The sequence below is a fragment of the Dermacentor albipictus genome, chromosome 10 (genome assembly GCF_038994185.2).
Source record: "Dermacentor albipictus isolate Rhodes 1998 colony chromosome 10, USDA_Dalb.pri_finalv2, whole genome shotgun sequence".
Classification (NCBI taxonomy): Eukaryota; Metazoa; Arthropoda; class Arachnida; order Ixodida; family Ixodidae; genus Dermacentor; species Dermacentor albipictus.
In genome coordinates this window covers 53,151,206-53,171,437 of record NC_091830.1, presented here as the reverse complement: position 1 = coordinate 53,171,437, position 20,232 = coordinate 53,151,206, and the positions used below count along the sequence as shown (strand labels likewise).

The following is a 20,232-nucleotide window of genomic DNA, read 5'->3' as shown; positions in this document are numbered from 1 at the left end:
GCGGAGGGCCCGTTTCCCTACCTTTCGAATGAGGCCATTGAGTTTGTGGCGCTCAGCGCGTAGCCAATGGTGCATGGCAGCGAGTTAGGCAAAGTGGCAGAGAGCAAACGCGTGTACGAGACGTAGCAGGTTGTCTTTTTTGAGGCTGCGGTTACAGTTAGCCACACTGTGTACGAGTCGTATGGTGTTCTCCGTCTTCGCCGTGAGCTTATACACCGTTTGGGTGTCGGTTCCGCGGGACTCGATGAACATGCCAAGGACCCTGATGGAATCTACCTTGGGGACGGTACGGCCGTCCCTGGCGCTGAAGATGATGTTACGTTCTGCCGGGGGTTCCCACCCTCAGAATTTGGCGCCCCGGCGTTTGGGTGAGTGCAGCAACAGCTCCGACTTGGTGGGGGAGCACTTCAGACAAGTGTATTCGAAGTATGACTCGGCGGCGTTGAAGGCCTCGTGCAGGGAAGATTAGATGAAGCCACCTGAGCCTACAGAGCGCTAGATGATTATGTCGCCCACGTAAATGGTGTGGTTAAGCCCGTGGATCATCGAGAGTCGTTCGGAGGGCCCGATCATAGCCAGATTGAAAAGCGTAGGCGTGCCCCGCGGTCCGAGCTCGACTGCTTGCGGCACAAGGTCTCCTGCGCGTAGGACGGCCTTGCACTGGGGAAGGAAGGAGCGGAGAGAGTCATAGAAAGCCATAGAACCGACGCCCGAGAACGAGGTCTGTGATGATCTTCAGGATGGACGAGTGCGCGATGTTATCAAATGCCTTTCCCAAATCGAGGCCGAGTATGGCACGGGTGAAAGCATATGCAAGCGACCAATGAAGGCATCCAGTACGGCGCTGCTGTGCGGCGTACGCACTAGGAACGTAGGAAGCAGATTCCTGAATAAAAGGCCGAGTGCTTCGCGGTGGCTTAGCTTGCCTGTCGCACAGTCTACTACGCCATAAACTTGTAATATCGTCGGTCACAAGGATATCTAAAAGGTAGGAAACGCATTGTGTGTGGTGTGACATCTAAATCCTCTTTAGGTGTTCTTTGGAGCGTTTCCCAGAACTACACGGCATCCCTACAATCTACAGCACAGTGATCAAGCTATGTGGGCTTAATCGAGTCTACATGCGGAAATGACAGAGGCACGGCAGCGCTTGCTAGCAGTTCGCGGAAATGTGCCCAATAAACGCGTCCTAGTGCGCGAGGAGACACGCGATGTTGCATGCGCGCCGCGTAGCGTCGATGCATCCACGCTTGCATTGCAGTTGCACATTACGCCGGGTAGAATGCTTGTAGCACAAAAACAGGTAGCGATACAAGGAAGTTGAGGAGGTTTCAAGGAAGAAAAAAGATTACGGAGTTGTACAGAAGAATGCTGGAAAATATATTATGTACCTGAATAAATCAAGGTGGTTAGGTGGCTCATCATTACCATAATCATCATTACCATCGTATCATGCCATTTTCCTTGCGATGTGAGATGCGCTCTGCGCAGTGTATATATGGCGCCCTTTGCAGTGCAGTTGGGCATTATTACGCCAAGTGGCATGCCATGTAGCACTTGAAAAGGCAGCGGCACAAAGTAGGTAGGGAAGTCTTGAGGAAGGAAAAGATTATGGAGACGTATACTTATTGATGTAATGAAAAAACATATATGGCATACTTGATAATTTCAAGCAGCATTGGTCACAGTTTTCCACCATACTGCTTCAAAGCGAACGCCATCAAATTATCATGAGCATCATTACCGTCGAATCGTGCCATTTGACACGCGATGTGAAAGGTGCGCCGCATAGCTTCAATACGTACAAACCTTTCATTGCAGTTCCGTTATACTGCGCCTGGTGTGCCGACATGTAGCAGTTGCATGTATCACTTGCATGTTGCGGGTAGCTGGATCTCGTTAACTCAAGCAGGCCGGGTTGCTATTTGTCACCAGCTTATTTCCAAAGGGATGCCAATAAACTATCATCATCGTCATCAACAGGAATGTACTGTGCCACGGATCAAAGAATGTGATATGTGCGCAACGTAGTCTCTATAACTGTGTTTACTCTTCGGTACATGTTATGGCGCGTCCTCCCAAAGTACGAATCGCTGCTGAAGAAGCGAATCGTAGAGCTATGCGCGCGGCTGCAACCCCTCAACATCGGGTTTAGCAGGCACCTGTGCAGAGGCAAAGAAAAGCTGTAGCGCAAGCCGCAGCTTGCCGTCAGCTATGGGCGGACAGTGCCGTGAAGTGGGTGGTGCCGAAAGTGGAGTTTCTATGGAGCCGCTCCTCCAGCTTACGCAGTGGCTGCGCTACGTGTACCGCGCAGGCCTGTGCCTTTTCCGGCTGTCGCCGTCGGCGTCGCCATCGCCATGATGCTCCGTATAAACTTCGAGGGTGATAACACCGTCGCCGTGGGCTCTACGCTGTGTCTGCGAGTGAAAGCAGGACTCCGGCTGTAACTGCACATGCACGGTCCCACGGCCATATTTTGATCGCGATCTGCGTCGGCGACACAGTTTAGGTGCGTCGACGGCTCGTAGCTTTCTGCGCGCTCTATGTTACCGGCGCTCAATTTGCGTTGAAGCGTCAGACACCTCGAAGGTCACTTCACTCGCTGCTGATGCCGCACTTCCTCGCGCAAGCATTTCTGCAGCGAGTGTCCGCGGCCATCGATTGTTCATGTTTGGTGTGCGCGCTCACACCAGGCTTCTTAACTTACTTAGCAAGCGAATGTTTACAAGTTGATGTGGCCGAAACACAGAAGAAAATGCCACTGAAGTTTGACAACTCATTTAATAACAGGCCTATTTCTGGTGCTGCATGTTACAAGTACATAGGTGTTATGGTTAATGGGTGGCTTAGTTGGGCTAACCCCAGTAATTATATCAAGTCATCTGCAAAACGAGAACTAGGGCTCTTGAGGCACAAATTTAAAGAAACACCAAGCATCGTTAAGAAATTGGCATAGATATCTCTCATCTGGACGAAACTCGTATATGCAGAAATAGTCTGGGATTTACACAATGAAAAAGACATTTCAAACTTGGAAAAAGTGCATAGACGTGCAGTGCGTTTTATTTACAGCAAATATTAATATAGTGACTCACCATCTGCACTAATGGTAGCTAATCAAATTTGGCCGCTCCACATAAGACAACAAATTTCTCGAATAAACTTTCTTCATTCACTGCTTTGTAGGAAATTTGGAATCTCTCCAGACCCTTACGTCGCGCACTCACTTACGCTGACTACTCACTCACTTACTACTTACTCACTTACGCTGAATCCGCCACAAACGTAAATACACCTTAACCACCTATTTTTCGCGGACGAATTCATATAAATATTCCTACTTCTTGTGAACAACAACGGAATGGAATTCATTGCCTGAAGTGTTTGAAAATTAAAATTTAAGAAATGCCATTTTCCAACGTTGTATAATTGACTTCTCAGCATATTCCACATACTCTTCGTCTATGCTGTTAGTGATCATTCCTGTGCCTTATTGACTTGCACTGCTGTTTCTTGGCGTTCCGAATAATGTATATTTTAATTCAGCCATTCCTGCTTGCACCCCATGGGGTCTGCAGTATCGCGTAAATAAATAAAACAAAAGCGCTATGTTTGCTTCATGTGACTGCCTGGAATTTTTTTACCGTTATCGATGCTTCGCCTTTCTGAAGAAATTGCGATTTTTCTTAGAGATGCTCTCGACAGAAATCGTCGATAATAGACCACGATTGACAGTAGCTCTCACCACAGACATTCGATGAAAAAAACGGGCCAGTGTAGCACTTTTCGTTTGCCCTCAGTACACGATCCCTGTGAAAGAAAGACAACCTTATCCATTTAAAAGATGTCCGCACACTCACGACAATCTAAAAAGACGTGCTCGATCGAACAATCAACGCGCTAGATAATTGCAACGTCCAGCATTTCAGAACTGCTAAAATAAATGAAACCGAATCTGACCAGCGGATCTCGGCAGTCGTTCAACAGGACAGGAATTGATTTAGCTTGTTGAAGCAATAAGTGAAATATGGATGTCTCGAATAAATTTTGCTCTTCAAGAAAATCCTTATTAGATACAATAAAATGTCCACATGAAAACATCCACTTGAGATCCTACGTCCGAATTCGACGATCGACGATCGAGTGTGCTTGCCGCAGTCATTGCCCTACTTGTCTCGCTGGGCACAGGTTCGCCCAATAAACAGCTAGGTCCCTGACTTTTCACTGAAATAAAAGGCGTGCTTTACGCGAAAGTTTGTTCAAGAACTATCAATAATGGGGGTAAATATAACAAAACAGCCGAACGGCTGTAGGAAAGCTTTTCGCTTTGCTCAAGGAATGGTCAACTTGACGACATATATCTCCTGCGATGACGAATATTTAGGCAGCGTATTCGTTGCGTATTTGCGCAGAGAACAGCGTTCACAACCTGCATATCTCTGGCATGGGAATATGCACGAGCGTCTTAAAGAGATACAGTAGTTGGCGTTCGGCAACGAGCTCAAACCGCATTGCGAGCCAAGCGCATCCTTTGCGTAGTCGTCTCTCAAAAGGACTCACGGCCGGGCTAGTTGGTCTTAGCTTATAGTTATGGTAGTTTAGCGCCAAGTAGTACACTGACACGCTAGCCACTCTGTAATAAATTTCGTGTATTAATCAGTGTGTGAATTCTCACTAATATACCATAATTATGAAGCCGTCGTCTTCCTTCTGACAGGCAACCAAAGCCAAAAAAAAACAGGCGAAAAAAAAAAAACAAGTAACGTATTCGCTTTAAACGTTCTGGAGTATAGTGACACGGGGACGTGGCGTGCAAGCGTTGACATGCTGTAGGACGGCGACAGATGATCGGTGCCAAGCTGTCATTGTCCTGTTCCGCCTAACATAATCTATTCCAGCTGGTGACCGTGCTAATATATCGATGTAACCTGACATTACCTGCACAGCTGCAGGTCGCCTGACGCTTCTGTGCCAGAGCTCACTCCCTACTCTGTTGGAAGGGCATGTAATATTTCGTCGTCTTTTCGTGCGCTGCACTGAGAGCACTTGAACTTAGCGTGTCCGACAAACGCACGTCATGTCTGACGGCAGACGATTGCGATCGTTATGAATATATAGGTTCAGTTTTACTGCTCCTGCATTCTGCCAAAAAAGCAATTATTACTCAATGCACGGGTTGCTTCTAATTTAAAATGGCAAAATGAATGTACATCCTAGTCTTCCAGCATTTCTTCGTCTGAGTTTCGGAAAATAAAATTGAATCCTAAATCACACGTACAAATGCGTTCCGTGAACGCTTGAATATCATACTGCAGAATACGTCGTAGAACTTGCACATGTGTAGAACTATTCAAAGTCTCGCAGCACTACAATTTTGGGAATCTGGAAAATTGTGCGAAAAACTGCCGATAGCTTGGTTAAGAACTTCCGACTAGCCTTGCCTCTGAATATAGTATTTAACTTTAGCCGCTGAAATAGAGTCGTCGCGTATGGCTAATTTTATGGTGCCTGGAACAGTAAGGTGTGTAGGGACGTGCTATTTTTTGTAACACTATGCCATTTGCTTTAAGATTGCCTTCCTGAAAAATTCTCAGGAAATGGCTCAAAAGTTGGCCGTAAGAGGCACTTGCTAAAACTGCATGCATAAAAGATATGCTATGCAAGTATGGTCTCCATGTTTGCAACTCTGCTGTCCACGCACCAAGCTTTGGTATTGTAGTGCGTGTGGAAAAAAACATTACTCGATCATATATGTGTCGGTTGCACAGATGGCCCCGTGGTCACACAACACGTGCCTCAGTGAAAGTTAAATTTAGCCTCCCACATCACTCAGACCACAGGCTTTGACACTAAGGCGTCTACAGACGGGGGCATACCCAAACCCCCTACTTCTTCACAAGATGCACCCCGAAATTCAGACGACAAATGCATGTGCACTATGCAATGACTTGGCGAACTTACCTCACATGCTCTGGCGCTGCCCCGCGTTACGCAGTGATGAAAGTAACACTTCTTCACGCTGGGATGCTGTCCTACACAGCCCCAACCTCGATGAACAGTTATGGGCTGTCCAACGGGCCTGCGACGCAGCGGAGAGGCTCGGCCTCTCTGTCCCGACGTGGGAGCGGCCCGCTGCGCGCTAGGGCGCGCCCTAAAGGACCCTAATAAAGTTTTTCATCCATCCATCCATCCATCTCCCTCAGAGTTCAGAGAGGCGTACCTCTTCAGTTAATTTGTAAATCTGATCGGCAGTGGTCGTCTTTGAGAGATCTATAGCAGCGACAGTAATCTATCAAATTCGAGCCTGTGCTCATCTTGAGTTATAAGGCATACAGCTGTCTAATATTTTGCAAAAATTTTACGCTTGCTCCCTGATGGCGCCCGTACGTTTCATTGGCACGAAGAGACTCCGGTCAATGGAATGATGGCATTCATTGCGAGTGAGATGGATGCCAATTCGCACTCATCATCTTTCACCATGGCGGACCCAGTACGAATGTGGCGCAATCACGACGACTGCAAGATTATACCGTAGGATCCGTACTAGCGGCATAAAAAGTTAAGCATCTAAGCTTTGTAGTGCGTAAATAGGGTAATCCCCTTGAATTTGCTAACGTTTATATAGACAAGAAGCGATTAGTCTTGTGGTACCCTTGTCTCACCAAGCACGACACAATAGGAGCTAAATTTAGCCTCCCGCGCGGCGTTGAAAGGGGCTTACATCAGTAGTGCCTTTTGCGTCCGAACCGGAATGGGCGCATTTGAGAGAGCTCGCTACGCCATAGTAAATATACTTGATCAAGCTCAAGCTTGTGCTCATCAGGATTTATGGACCTCAGAAATGTGCAATTTCATGCAGACATTTAGCGCGGGCTCGGCTATGGCCTCCGTGTTGTTGTTTTTTTTCATTAACTTTCATTTCTTTTAATTTATCGTTTCTTTATTTCATTTATTAAGCATACGTAACTTCCCCTATGTTGTCTTTTGGGTCAGTGCTTGTTGGCTTCTTATGATATGAATATTTTTAGCAAGATTTCTCAGCAAGATCTTTATTTTAGGGTAAGGTATGTAAACATGGTACCTTCAGCATGTACGGCGACGCAGAAATACGCAAGGAGCGTCAGGGGAACGCCCCCACCCCTGAAACTGAAAAAAAACACATCGCAATACAACCCAACCACCTTCTTCCTGTTCGGTGATGGACTATTGAACGTTTGCACTTGCCCAGGGGTTTCATCAGGTGGGCTCTGTTGTGCCCGGGAATTCTATCGCCAGTGCCCTAAGTCACTATGCCCGAGTCCACAAATCAGTGTTCTTCTTTCAGCTAACGCCAGGTCGCTGCATCAACTGCCTATCAGACACGTCGCAAGGGTCACCAACTGCCTGCAAAATCCGCAACCAATGATACAGATACCCCTATAAAATGCAATAAGTTAAACATTTCGGCACTGAAAGGTGTTAGTGTGCATAAGGTGTTTGTGAAAATTTAACGCCAACACCACACAAAAAGTCTGCACTTGCAATTTCTCACTATCACTGCTAAATAGTGTTTCCCCTACCATTGCATATTTCACAATGTAAATTTCATGACGCTTTCGTGAGCGAATCAGTAGCTTGCCCCTGTTCTTCGTAGCGCACTGCCCAAAACTGCGACACGCAGTTCAGGCCAGGGGCTTTAGAGTAAGCGGAATGAGTAGCGAAGGGAAAAGCTGAGCGCTTTCTTGCGACATGGAAACAACAGTTGTAGAGCTATTGGGCTGCAGGAAAGATGCATCTGAGATAGAACAACAGTGCTCATTATATCCTCCTTATATGAAAGGTATATTTAAACACCCCGTAACTGGCAAACTGATGTACGCTGACGCCAGCCCAATTACTGTGAGACTTTAGGCACTGCGCAATGTAAGCTTGCTCATCGTCGCAATATGATCATGGTCAGCTCAGCTTTACTGGAGCATTGAAATCTTCATGAAAGACAAAAAAATGTAACATTCATAAACTTATAGGATAACCGCCTACCGATAGAAAGCAAAGCAAGCGGTTGCTTCTTTTTCTAGTCACAAATGAAATATGGTATGATAGAGTTCGAATACATGAAACGCTTTATACGTGCTCTTTTGCTCTAATAAGTTCAGAGTCCTTATCCAAACCATCATATTGAGTTGCCACTCCCTGTGACGTAGTTAGGATCTGCGTGCTGGTGCACTAGAGAATTCACGAGCAGCTGGACCAACTCATGGAATTCTTCGGTATTTTGGCATATCCCATAGCCTTTCACCAGCATTTGACTTACTGACGTTGTAGTGAGACATGAATCGCGGAATTTGATGCCCCCCAAAAATGTCGAATATATCCAGGAACTGACAACAATTGGTAGTTTTCATTTTTGCGTCGTAGAAAGAAGTATGTGATCTACATTAAGTGAAGCAAAACACTTTCACCCTTATGAGAAGTCAGAGCTCAATAAGAGAAGCGGATGATCCATTACTCCCCGTCGGCCCCCTACGATTCCAGCTCGAACACGCAAATGTTGCTTACGGACGCAAGGAATCTCACTGACACGCCTTTCCTTTCTTCTTTTCCCTGGGATCCTTGTTCGCAGGAAAAACATCTAATAAGGATGGTGCAAGTACGGGTTACGCAGTCAATTATTTGCGTTAACGGCAAACAGCTTTCTCAGTTTCATTTGCCCCTTTTCATGGTCGGTAGTGACAAGTTTAACTCTTACCACCGACGCAAGGGCTTTGGTTCAAAAGGCCTGGGACCGAGTGGTGCTCGTCGTCGAACTCCAGCAGTTACAGCTTTTTTCAGGCAAACGTGCCGTCCACCTATACTATGTGGCTGCAGATCTGCTGGTTAACGTCTCTGCGTTCTGCGGAATTATGCCAATGAAGCAAGAATTTCTGAATTTCTGAATGCGTCAGTGAAGCAAGAACTTCTCCTCATAGCTATGGAAGGCAGTGGTCATGCCCATGGCCTGCTACACATATGGTTTCAAAAAGAAGCACCATCGTAAAATGCATGTAAAGCGCGCCACTAAATAGGACGCGCGTGAAGAAGTTTGCGAATTTTCAGACATTTCCGGGAGACACCTAAATGACACCTGGGGAGAAAGCCTGCTGTAAGTCGTTTCGATGTACCGCGTGCGTCAAGCAAAGATGTGCCCTCTGCTGTTCGTGACGTACGTGGGGAGGCGTATTTTGTACGCAGACAAAGTTCAATACCCAATACGTATACGAAAAGTGCAGTTCAGCACCATTTAAAGGGCCCGATGTACGAGTACGGAGAAACATTTCAGTGCTCTTAAATATCAATGAAATCGCATGTGCCGCTCGATGACAAGCACGCTGAGAGATCACCTGGCTAATTCTATGTACCGCCGGCACTGAAATGATGCTCATGTTTCGGTCTATACAACGGGGCATGACGATTGTATTACAATTATTACTTTACATGTTTCTGCATCCCCGTGAAACAGATTGTGCCACACGTGAGTATAAATTATGCACTGAGCTTTAGATCGTCAATGTGTCATTTAGCTTACTTTGTTGATAAGTTTGAGGATTGAAGCATCTGCTGCCATATACTCGCATTTTCGCGCCGTTCGATTGCCTAGGTATTGACCTCACTTAACGAAGGCATTAATTTTCATGAAACATCGGTCTTATAAAACCAAAGCAAATAACCAAATAAATGTTTTCACTATATTTTGTATATCATGATGCGATATCACAAACCCAGTATAAGATGCCTATGTTATGGTGTGCTCCAGCAGAAATGTAAATAAGCAGCACTTGTCCAATATATATTTCAGTCATACGGGTATATTTTCATTTTCTGTTTGCTTTTTAGCCCCTACCAATAAAAATTATCAGTTACTTTAAAACCAGCTTCCGGTAATTCGGTATCAGTAAGTAAATAAGCGGTAATGATTATGTATAAGTGCGTATGGCTTCCACACAAAACTTGCGCATTATACCGCTAAATTTTTCTCATTGGCCTTATTTGCATATGGTCTGCTTTAGGGAGAGAATAGTTAAAGTAACAAACGTCCTTATTGAGTCTCTGGTGACTGGTAATATGAAAGTGATAACAATATTTATAGTGTTAGGGTATGTGTATGTTATCAAAATATTAAACTAGTTTTGAAGTTTATCAGTCGTATGTGCCTAATCATTCTGGTTTGGTGCTGAACCACGTAGCCTTACTCTTCGCTATATTTTATTTTCAGTTACTGGGCGAAAAAGCGTGGTATTTCCAAAGTTATTAGAAAGCCGGAGCGACAATGGAGCTAAGGTGCTAAGAATTAACGAAGATCTTACATTGACCCTTGAAAAGAGTTCTGTTTTGAGCAAGAACTTTCTCGTCAGGACTTACGAAGATCGCATCATGAAGCACACTTACGTAAGTTCAGGACGTTATTCTATTGTATGATCTTGCAAATATCAGTGATTTCTCAAGTGTTATTTTTCTCTACAGAACGAAAGGGACAGAATTAAAACCGTATTCGGAACACAATCTAGAGCATAGCGATTGCTCACTTCACAAACTCAACACATTGACAATTCTACTAGCAAAAAGAGCTGCAAAGCGAATTCGCCTTTGGCTGTTGTTAAAAAACAGCTTTTAAGAATTCCCTAAACACTGCCATCATCCTCACTCAGCTTCATTACTCATTGTTTTCCCGATGAATATCAGAAAATATTGCGACCAAATTCGCAAAGCCTTCGAAATTCCGATAGCTTAGCACCTGCTCTTCCGAAATTGGTTTTTAGCACAATACGTTTTTTGAGAGTACGGCCAGCGATGAAGAGAGTTCAGCATGCTTGGTGCTGTTCTGTGTCCAGCCCTCTTCTTAAGCGCCATTTTAAAGGTGAAGTTGTACAAAGGCACCCAGCTTGCTACGAATAGCAACCATTGTTTGCAGCTCTGGAAGAAAAAATGCACTCGCTCGTATGCGGTGGCCAGTGCCGCACCCCCTAATGAAAACTACGTCATTGTTACTTGATGCACTGTGTTCGAGGAGGAGGGCTGGATGTGGACTCATCGATTTTCTTGGTACCTGTTTAGGGACTAAAAAATAACGGTAGGGATGACAAAGCAAGTGGGTGTATCTTATGTTCTTTTTGGCTTTTTAATGAGTTATCGGCCTTGTGATGGTATGGTGTAGTAAAATAGTAGGTGCGGAGGAGGAAAAGAAGCGGCACCTACAGTCGGTACAACATTTGTAGGTGTGATGGTACGCTAACATTAGGAAGTTTGTATGCATAGTAAACGCATGGGTAAATAAAGATCACCGATACAACCATCGATCCTGCAATGTTTACACGAGGATGATGACTGTACCGATGGCTGAAGGCATTTGATTCTCTGGAAGTCTGAATTTTATGCTGCTTGTGAGACGCCACGATAAGCGATTACGATGGCAGTGTAGTTGTTATGAAAAGGCATAAAGTTATGGTAAGAAAGCTCTGGGCAGAACGGAGTCGCTCATACCCAAGTTACACCAGAGCAGAAATTATACTTCTTTTAAATGCAAGGTTGGAAGCAGGCAAATGCATTTCGTCACCAAAATTATGCCGACTATTAGCCTAATGAATTTCACAAAGCTCGTGCTTATTGTCCCATAAGATTGAACCCATGAGCTTACTGTTTTCCAGAGCGGCAGGAACATGGCTAATTCAAATGTCTGCTTTGTGTTTGGTGCTGTATGCCCCTCTAAGCTCACATGTCAACGCCTCTTAGGGTGGCCGATTTTACACATGTTAGAACGACTCGGATCGTACATGATCCAATCGCAGTGCATAAGCAAATGTGCAGCAATGCTCGTGTTCACTGCCTCTGTCAATCACAGAGTAACGTGTTTGGGCAAAATATAGCATACCTCTTGTGATCAGAACTCGCACATCGTGACAATGGCAAAGAGGCCTTACTGTCTGGCACACTTTCTCACTCAAGCAACGCTTCCGCAGTTTCGCAAGTGCGCAAACGATCACGCCAGTTTCGTTTGTGCCAGGAAATCAATAGGTAAATTCTACCATTTAGCCGTGTTCTTAACGATGTGGGCAAGTATGTCCAGATACGAAGTCACTTGAGGCCCTCTATTTTCACTACCGGCTTGATTTTTTTTTCTCGCTCATAATATTTTCTTTTACAGAGAGGACTTTAACTATTGATACTATGCCAGAGTGAGGGATTCGGGCTGCATATAGCCGTGCGATCTCATGACTAAACTTTTTTTTTGCATCACGTGACAACAAAAATTTTCTTAACGCCACCAAAAGAAACAAGGAGCCTGTAGCGTTGTTGGCAATTTTATCGGAAGGTGATTCAAATGGCAATTTTTTTTTTCTTCCGTAAGTGCTGACAATACGTGATGCCGATGCGTCGCTCAGAGAAAGTCACGCTCAGGTCATAAGAACTGCAGCGTGTCATTTCAAGGAAGTACACGCGTAAAAGCCTGACTTTCTAAGCGACACATTTGCTGCGCTGTACATACTGTCCACGCTCACGAAGACTTTTGCCGCTTGACTTAGCTCAGGCTAAACTGGCCAAGATGACTGTAAGGTCCATGCGCCTTCAGGCCGTGTCAGTACAATCCTAAGGCCACGTGATGCTTGAAAGTTTTATCGATCAGGCCACATGACTACGTTCTTCAGGGTAAAGCTCCTCCGTTATCATTATACTGGCTGGAAAATAAATAGAAGGGGCGTAGAAAGCCACACCGCCATTGTAAGAAATAGAGGCTGCAAGTTGGCGCTCGTGTGCACAATATGGCTACTATAATTAAGGGGGTGGCTTAGTGGTACGAAGTGCCTATTGCTTTCTAAGCACCCTGAAGTTGGCTTGCTAACAAGTTTTGATAATGCAGAAAAGTGTACCTATGTGGAAAAATCACGCAATGCCCTCTACCACCAGCACAATAGGCACAGAATCCCAAGTCCCGCTCACTTACGCTAAGATTCACGATAGCCTAACGGGCCACTATGTTATCGAGAGTGAAAGAAAGCAAAATCTTCCTAGAAAGAATAAGACTGCTGCACATAGACGGTAACTCTTGCATGAGCAAGTCAAGTCTTTCTAGCATCCTCATAGTCGCAAAGCGCAAATATACGCTGACATGTAAGGGAATCGACACATTGTAATTAAGAAGTAACCAGCAAGACATTTAAACCACCTATGTGACCATGCATACCAGTGAAAGTCAATACTTTGATTTTGTTTTTGAATACAAAGCTGTTTTGGCAATTTATCCACTCTTTTATTCAGGTGTAGATGTTTAAATGTATTTCCGCTAACTGGAACCTTTAAAAATAATCCGAAATATCCGCTTTAATCAAGCTTCGTGGCGATTAACAGGCTCTCCGCTTCAATTCCTTTTTATATATTTTCCTTTTGTTTAGGCCTTGTACACCCTAACACAGTATGAACAAACTGTATATCGCTTGATGCTTTGTAGGCAATGTTGCGGAAAGTGAGCAAACAATGTGGTAACAGAAATACATTTCTTCGCGTGGTCCGTAGTGAAGGTGCCTTCTATGAACATCTAGAAAACACCGTCTAGATATGTTTTAACCATAGCCTAAGAAAGAGTTAGTGGTAACGTAAGGAAGTCGGGTCGTGAATAAAGTGCGCGATACCTGGTGAGACGCACATATAAATTACTGCAAAGTACACGTACTCATAAAGAGCGGGTGGCTCACGCACCATGACAAGGCTTACATGTTGCAAAAAAAGCTAATTTCGTCCCAACGTGTAGGCTCCTCATTCAATATATTCGTCCGAAAGCGTAAAAGGTATTTGGAAAAAGGTGGCTGACAGAAGTTGAACAGAATACATGGAAATATATACTCTGAGCATAGATTTTTGTATGTGTTTATACGCACACAAAACTTAAAAGTAAGCTGCATTGTTACTGTAAGGATGGTTAGGTTTGCCCGTGTTGTGTTTGATAGCTTTTTAGAGCCAAGCTAAAGCTGGTAGCCATTGAGATAAAATTTACATGTCCCAACGCGTTCAGCTCGACAATTTCTTGAATGGTAACCTAAGCTAGTTTATGGCGATCGTAGTGCTATATGTGTATGAAGTCGGGCAAATGTTCGTGAAAAAATTGTGGCAGAACCCTTCTCACGATGACGGTCGGCGGTAATGCGTTAGCATTGAACCAATATAGCGACAACAGGAATTGTGACCGCCAAAACGTGTTATGTATAGGCGTGCAATGCATTTCAACTCCTCTATCTGCCATCGTCAATCTTGCCTGTGCCCTGTGAAGTGCATGGTGCGCCCGTATGCGCGATGTTGAGAAACACACCATTCGACAAACAGTCTCCTCTGTCGCGCTTATTTCTGCATCCGCCGTGCCAACTGGTGGCGTTGCCGATGAGTCCGCGCATGGCCTTCAAGACGAGAAGTGTGGCGCGCCTATGCCTAAGAACGATGAGAATTGTTCACACGCTTCGTTGAAAAGCGCCGCATAGCCAGTGCGTTTGTGGCACGGCCTGCTTGTGCAACGCGTAGCTGTTCTTGAGGAAGCCTTTCGACGTGGTTCAATTCCGTTATGCATTGGAGAAATCAAAGGGATCTTTTTCATGATTGTAGAGCGGCACATTTATGGTTGCCGCAGTTCGCGTCAAAGACGATCATTGAGAACGGCGCACACATATTGGTACATGCCCAGTGACCCGAGTTGGCATCAAAGTGGTTTATTCGAGAGCAGCTAAGACAGAGAGGACCACCCATACCCAGTACTCCACGTCAGCGTCAAAGAGATTCTTCGCGAAGAGCGCTACCAACCCGGTCCCGAATGTCGGCTTGCAATAAGTTGGTTGAAGTGCGGCATGTATGTACACATTACCACATACTCAGTAACCCAAACTGGCCTTATGGGATCCGCATCAAACCAACTTGATGCGCGCGTAAGCATGGCCTATATGCGGACGACATTACCACCAGGTCGTACACAGGGTCAGTCGGGACAGTGGAGAGCCGCTTGCAAGAAGCGGCGCATGTGGTGAGCAACTATTCTAAGTCGCGTGACCTCAGCGGCGCCCCCGAACGCTCAGAGCGACTCCTCCTAGTCTCACCGCAAAAGAAGCCGGCACCCGACTCGCCCACTATCAACGTACAGCTGTAGGGCCACACCACCGTACTGTCTCAAAGCGTGCAGATACTCAGGATGTCTTTTTCTTCAGTGTGTTCGCACCAACATAATATTAGTGAGCAAGCTTCAGACTACAACAGCCCATGTTGCCCATGTGATCCGGCGAATAGCAGCCAAGATAAGAGGCATGGGGCAGGCGGGCACTCTTCGGCTTGCACAAGGCTTCGTGGAATCTCGAATAACTTACGCTATCCCATACGCACTACTCAATGCAGTGGAGTTAAAAAAAATTGACAAAAATACCAGAAATTCATATAACTAGGTGAGGAATCGGCCGATAAGTAAGTCCACAGAACGCCTGCTCCTGCTTGGTACGACACATGCTGCTTGGAGGGCACAATATGGCCGAGGGGCTGATCGAGGCACATCGAGCGACATGAATGGCGAATACGGAAATGCGGAGGTCTATCCTCTCACGCCTGGAGCTATCTGCCCGCTGAGTCACTCACCGCCTCAGAGTGTAAGCTTACCCTGTGCCATCGGGAGCAACATAGCCGTGCTTACCCTACCTCGCAACATGCACCCTGTGCACGATTCACAGCGAAGAGAGGCCCGGGCCGTAAGCAAGCAACAGGGGAGTCAACCACCTATATCCTAGAAGAATGCGCCGTCTCATCCCGGACGCGCAGTCACTGCAGCCACCGTAATCATGAACAAATAACATCGAAGTAGTATTCCATGCCCCATAAACAATCCACTCCAACCCGAGCAAGCAGCCATATTTATTTATTTATTTATTTATTTCAGAATACTGCAGGCCAACAGTTATGGCCCATGCAGGAGGGGCTATACAAGGCATGTAAATACACTGGAACATCAAAAAATAAAAAGAAAGAACGGCAGTTTAACAGATTGCCGCTAACAGACAAGCAGAAAAATATGTATACACATGTACATATTCATATATATATATGCTTTCGCACATATGCAGCTCTCATTCACTCAAACAAATGCTCTTCTAGAGCTTTAACAAAATTAGCGGACTGGAAGATGGCCCCTGGAAGACAGTTCCAGTCGGAAACGGTCCTCGGAAAAAAACTGTGTTTGAATGTTTCAGTTCTTGCAAAAATTGGTTCCAGTAAATGACTTCCTGTGTGGTGTGTTCGTCTAGACGATAACTGTTTAAGTTCTGTGGGATGCGAAATGTTTAGTTTATGTGCTAAAAGGTTATGCAAAAACAACAAACGGGACATTTTCCTACGTACTTGAAGTAGTTGGATGTTATTTGTTTTCATTAGTGTCGTAGGTGAATCAAGCCTTCTGTATTTGTTATAAATAAACCTAATCGCTTTCCTTTGCACCATCTCAAGCTGGTAAATGTCCTTCTTTATGAACGGGTCCCATAAGACCGACGCGTACTCTAATTTTGATCTGATGAATGTTATGTATGCAAGACGTTTAAGCTTACTTGGAGCGCCTCTAAGCTTCCGCCTCAGAAAGCACAGCTTGGAAAATGATGAGGAACAAATGTCTGAAATATGCTCAGACCAAGTTAAATCGTTTGTTATTGTAACCCCTAAGTATTTATGATGTGTGACCTCCATAATAGAATGATTTAGAAGGCTGTAAGAGAAAGGAGAAACCTGTTTTTTGCGCGAAATTCGCAAGAGGACAGTTTTATCTAGGTTAAGTTGCATATTCCATTTAAGGCACCATTGATGAACAGCTAATAGTGAATTTTGTAAGAGGTAATGATCATTACGCTCGTTTATGCTCTTGAAGAGAATGCAGTCATCTGCAAAAAGCTTGACAGAGACATTTTCGGAAATAGCAGCCGGCAAATCATTAATATAAATTAAGAATAGCAGTGGGCCTAAAACGCTTCCTTGGGGTACACCTGACGTAACTGGAAGCACTTCAGATTTACAACCGTTAACCTCCACGTACTGTGTCCTGTGTTTTAAATAAGCATTAATCCAATTAACAAGGTAAGTAGGGACGCCAATACTTTCCAGTTTATAAATAAGTTTACTGTGGGGAACTGTGTCAAATGCCTTGCGGAAATCTAAAATAAGTACATCAATCTGCCCCGATTTATCAAGCACAACAGAAAAATCATGAATTGTTGTAACTAACTGTGTCACAGTGGACATTTCTTTCCGAAAGCCATGTTGTGCAGGTGATAAAATGTTATTTTCAGCAAGATAAGAGTTAAGATAACCCGATACTATGTGTTCAAGCAGCTTGCAACAAGAGGAAGTGATTGAGATTGGCCGATAATTAGAAATGGTTAGCTTGTCCCCTTTTTTTAGAATTGGCACAACGCGGGCCATCCTCCAGTCCTCCGGTACATCTCCCGATAGTAACGAGACTTGAAAGATCCTCGTTAAGAAAACAGATACCTGTGCTGCAAAACGCTTCAAAAAGGCATTTGGAAGCCCATCGGGACCCGCGGATTTTTTATCTGCGAGTTTACGCAGCATACACACAACACCGTCCACAGAGATAGTTGGTACGTCACCAGGATCTTCAACTGGAATTCTTGCTGTGGTTGCCCGTTCCACAAGGAACACGCTTTGAAAATACGAGTTAAAACTTTGCGCTATGATCGTGGAGTCGGTTACAACGCTGTTATTAACTTGAATTTTGGTCAAGTGGTCAGTCCTGCGACCTAGGAAATTCCAAAATTTTTGGGGATCACTTCTGATAAATTCGGGGAGCGTCGTGTCAAAATAACGTGACTTTGCTAGTTTTAACTTATAGGCAAGTTCCTCTTTTAGAACCTGGAAGTGTTGCGGACAAGGTAATTTTTTCTTCCTACAGCGCCTTACTTTACGTTTCATTTGAATAATTTCGCGACTTATCCAAGGATTGCGGCGATTAATACAAACCTTTCTAAGGGGAACAAAATGTTCTATAGTATACTGTACTGTATTCTTAAAGTGCTGCCATAAACTATGAAGGTCATCGCTGCTAGGGTTATCTAACTGTGATTGTAAAGAGTCGATGATTGCGTTATCGTCAGCGCGTGCGTAGTCCTTGATCATTTTAATCGGTCGCATCCCAGCAACAACTGACGAAACACAACAGAAGAACAAGAGACGATGGTCCGAGATTCCAGCTTCAACACTAAGCACTCCATCAAAAAAGGTTTGACTAACAAAGAAAAGGTCTAAGACAGATGTCTCTCTGGTGTATGCATGGACGGTTTGCTTAAGGTTTAAAGAAAACATCAGATCAAGAATAATATCACATGAGGCAGACAGGCCATAATACGGTTTATCCCAATCAATAGCAGGGAAATTAAAATCACCGGTAATAATTAAGTTCCTGTTTTGGTAAGGCAGTAAGCGGTCAAATAAACTATACATGAAAGAATCCGCTGCATCAGGGGCACGATACACAGCACAAAGAAGAAAAGTGAGACCATGCGCAGTAACGTGCAACAACAAACTTTCATGCTGATCAATTTGTTCAAGCAGCGTTACGCTTACTGCACGTTTCGCAATCACAGCAACGCCTCCACCACGTGAGCCGCGATCGCGTCTGTATATGACGTAGTCCGGTGGCACAATTTCTTCATCAAGAATACCGCTATGTAACCATGTCTCGGAAATCACCAGTAGGTGAGGATCGTAAGAAATGAGCAGAACTTCAAGGCTATCTATTTTGTTAACAATGCTTCTAGCATTCAGGGATATCACACGTAACTGGCACGTATCTGGCGATGGGGTCGTCTTGACGTCACGACAACTACCGGCATTAATATTAATCGATGGTGGTTTATGCTTCGCTTGATTCGAAGAACCATGTGCGTAAAAAAAAGACAGTGATTCTGAACCTGTGGCTTGTCAAGTACTAGAAGCAGTGGCGCGTTTCCTTCGCGGACGACCTGCATTTTTCCCTGGTTGTGAGGCTTGCGTTACACCGCTCTCATAACTGTGATCAATACCGCGTGAAGCGGCTTCAGGTACTTTAAACCTTTGATTTTTCTTTTCGTCCCACGCGTAGACCTCTTTGTTAATGACTAATTTATCATACTTAAGGTACACTTTATCCTCAGGCGCCTTATCTTTAGCAGTAGCCCAGAGCAGCTTTCTAATTGTTCTTAGCCTAGGTGAGAAGTCTTCCGAAATGTACGTTTGAGTTCCCTTCAGCTTCGAAGCATTTCTGAGAAGTTCCGCTTTTTCAGTGAAGTCAAAAAACCTTATAATCACCGGACGCGCTTTCCCTACCGCTTTTCTTCCTAGGCGGTGTAAACTTTCTAGGCTCTCTACTTTTATTTCAAGTTTACGTTCAAAAATTTCTGTTAGAATATGTTCCTTAAGACTATTTACCGTCTCTGCTTCAGACTCCTGAATCCCATACACGAGCAGATTGTTTCGTCGAGAATAATTTTCAATGTTGTCCACATTTCTCCTTAGTGAAGCAATCTCTTCGTTTAGTTCCACAAGCGTTTGCTCGCATGTCTCCATCCTTTTAGCTGTCTGTGAAAGCACTTCCAGTTTACCTTCAATGGAAGACAATCTCACGTTTGTCGAGGTAATGTGCGAGTCTAGCTTAACTCCGATAGCCTTTAGTTCACATGAAGAAGCTTTTTGATTTCGGAGAATTTCTTCGAGTTGATCTGCTATCCCTGGGCCTGGATTAAGCTCAACGTCCCCGCTTAACAACAGTGCAAGCAGACAAAATGAGTCAAAACACTCAGCAAAACATTCAAGCAAGACGCCTGGGCAAGGCAGCACAACCAAACAGAGGGAATCGCTTTTAAATTCACAGGAATTGCGATATCTACTAACCTGCATGAAAAAGACGAACAGGTTTAGCCGTGACTGCATCCTTCGGGTGCTGCCTTGCCCACTGGCGAAGAAATCTTGAGGGGCGGTTTCCATGAAATTTGATGATGTCGATGTTACTTGGGATAGCCATGGCGAATGCCGACAACGTTCATTGCAGCAGCCATCGGTGTCGTTGCGAAATCCAGTGTTGGCATGGAAGAGCATCGTCACTGGCACATGGTGATGTCGTTCATTCCACGGCGCAGCACACTGACAGTCGACGGGATGAAAAGAAGCAGTGTCGATGCACGAGGCAAAGACCTGCATGAAAAAGACGAACAGGTTTAGCCG

General features: G+C 44.8%; 1 protein-coding gene across 3 annotated transcripts in view; it reads left to right on the top strand.

Moving 5' to 3' along the window:
- The window catches only part of LOC135907637 (A disintegrin and metalloproteinase with thrombospondin motifs 5-like), a 109,056-nt gene that overhangs the window by 2,347 nt on the left and 86,477 nt on the right, over window positions 1-20,232 (top strand). Inside the window, exons 1-2 of one of the 3 annotated variants that reach the window (XM_070527168.1) lie at window positions 9,304-9,490; window positions 10,232-10,404. The exons of 1 other annotated variant lie outside the window; for it this stretch is intronic. In XM_070527168.1, the coding sequence (XP_070383269.1) occupies window positions 9,391-9,490; window positions 10,232-10,404 (273 nt within the window). In that variant the 5' untranslated portion in view covers window positions 9,304-9,390. Of the gene's footprint in view, window positions 1-9,303; window positions 9,491-10,231; window positions 10,405-20,232 lie in introns of those variants that run through there. One more of the 3 variants, XM_070527170.1, reaches the window with a different exon arrangement.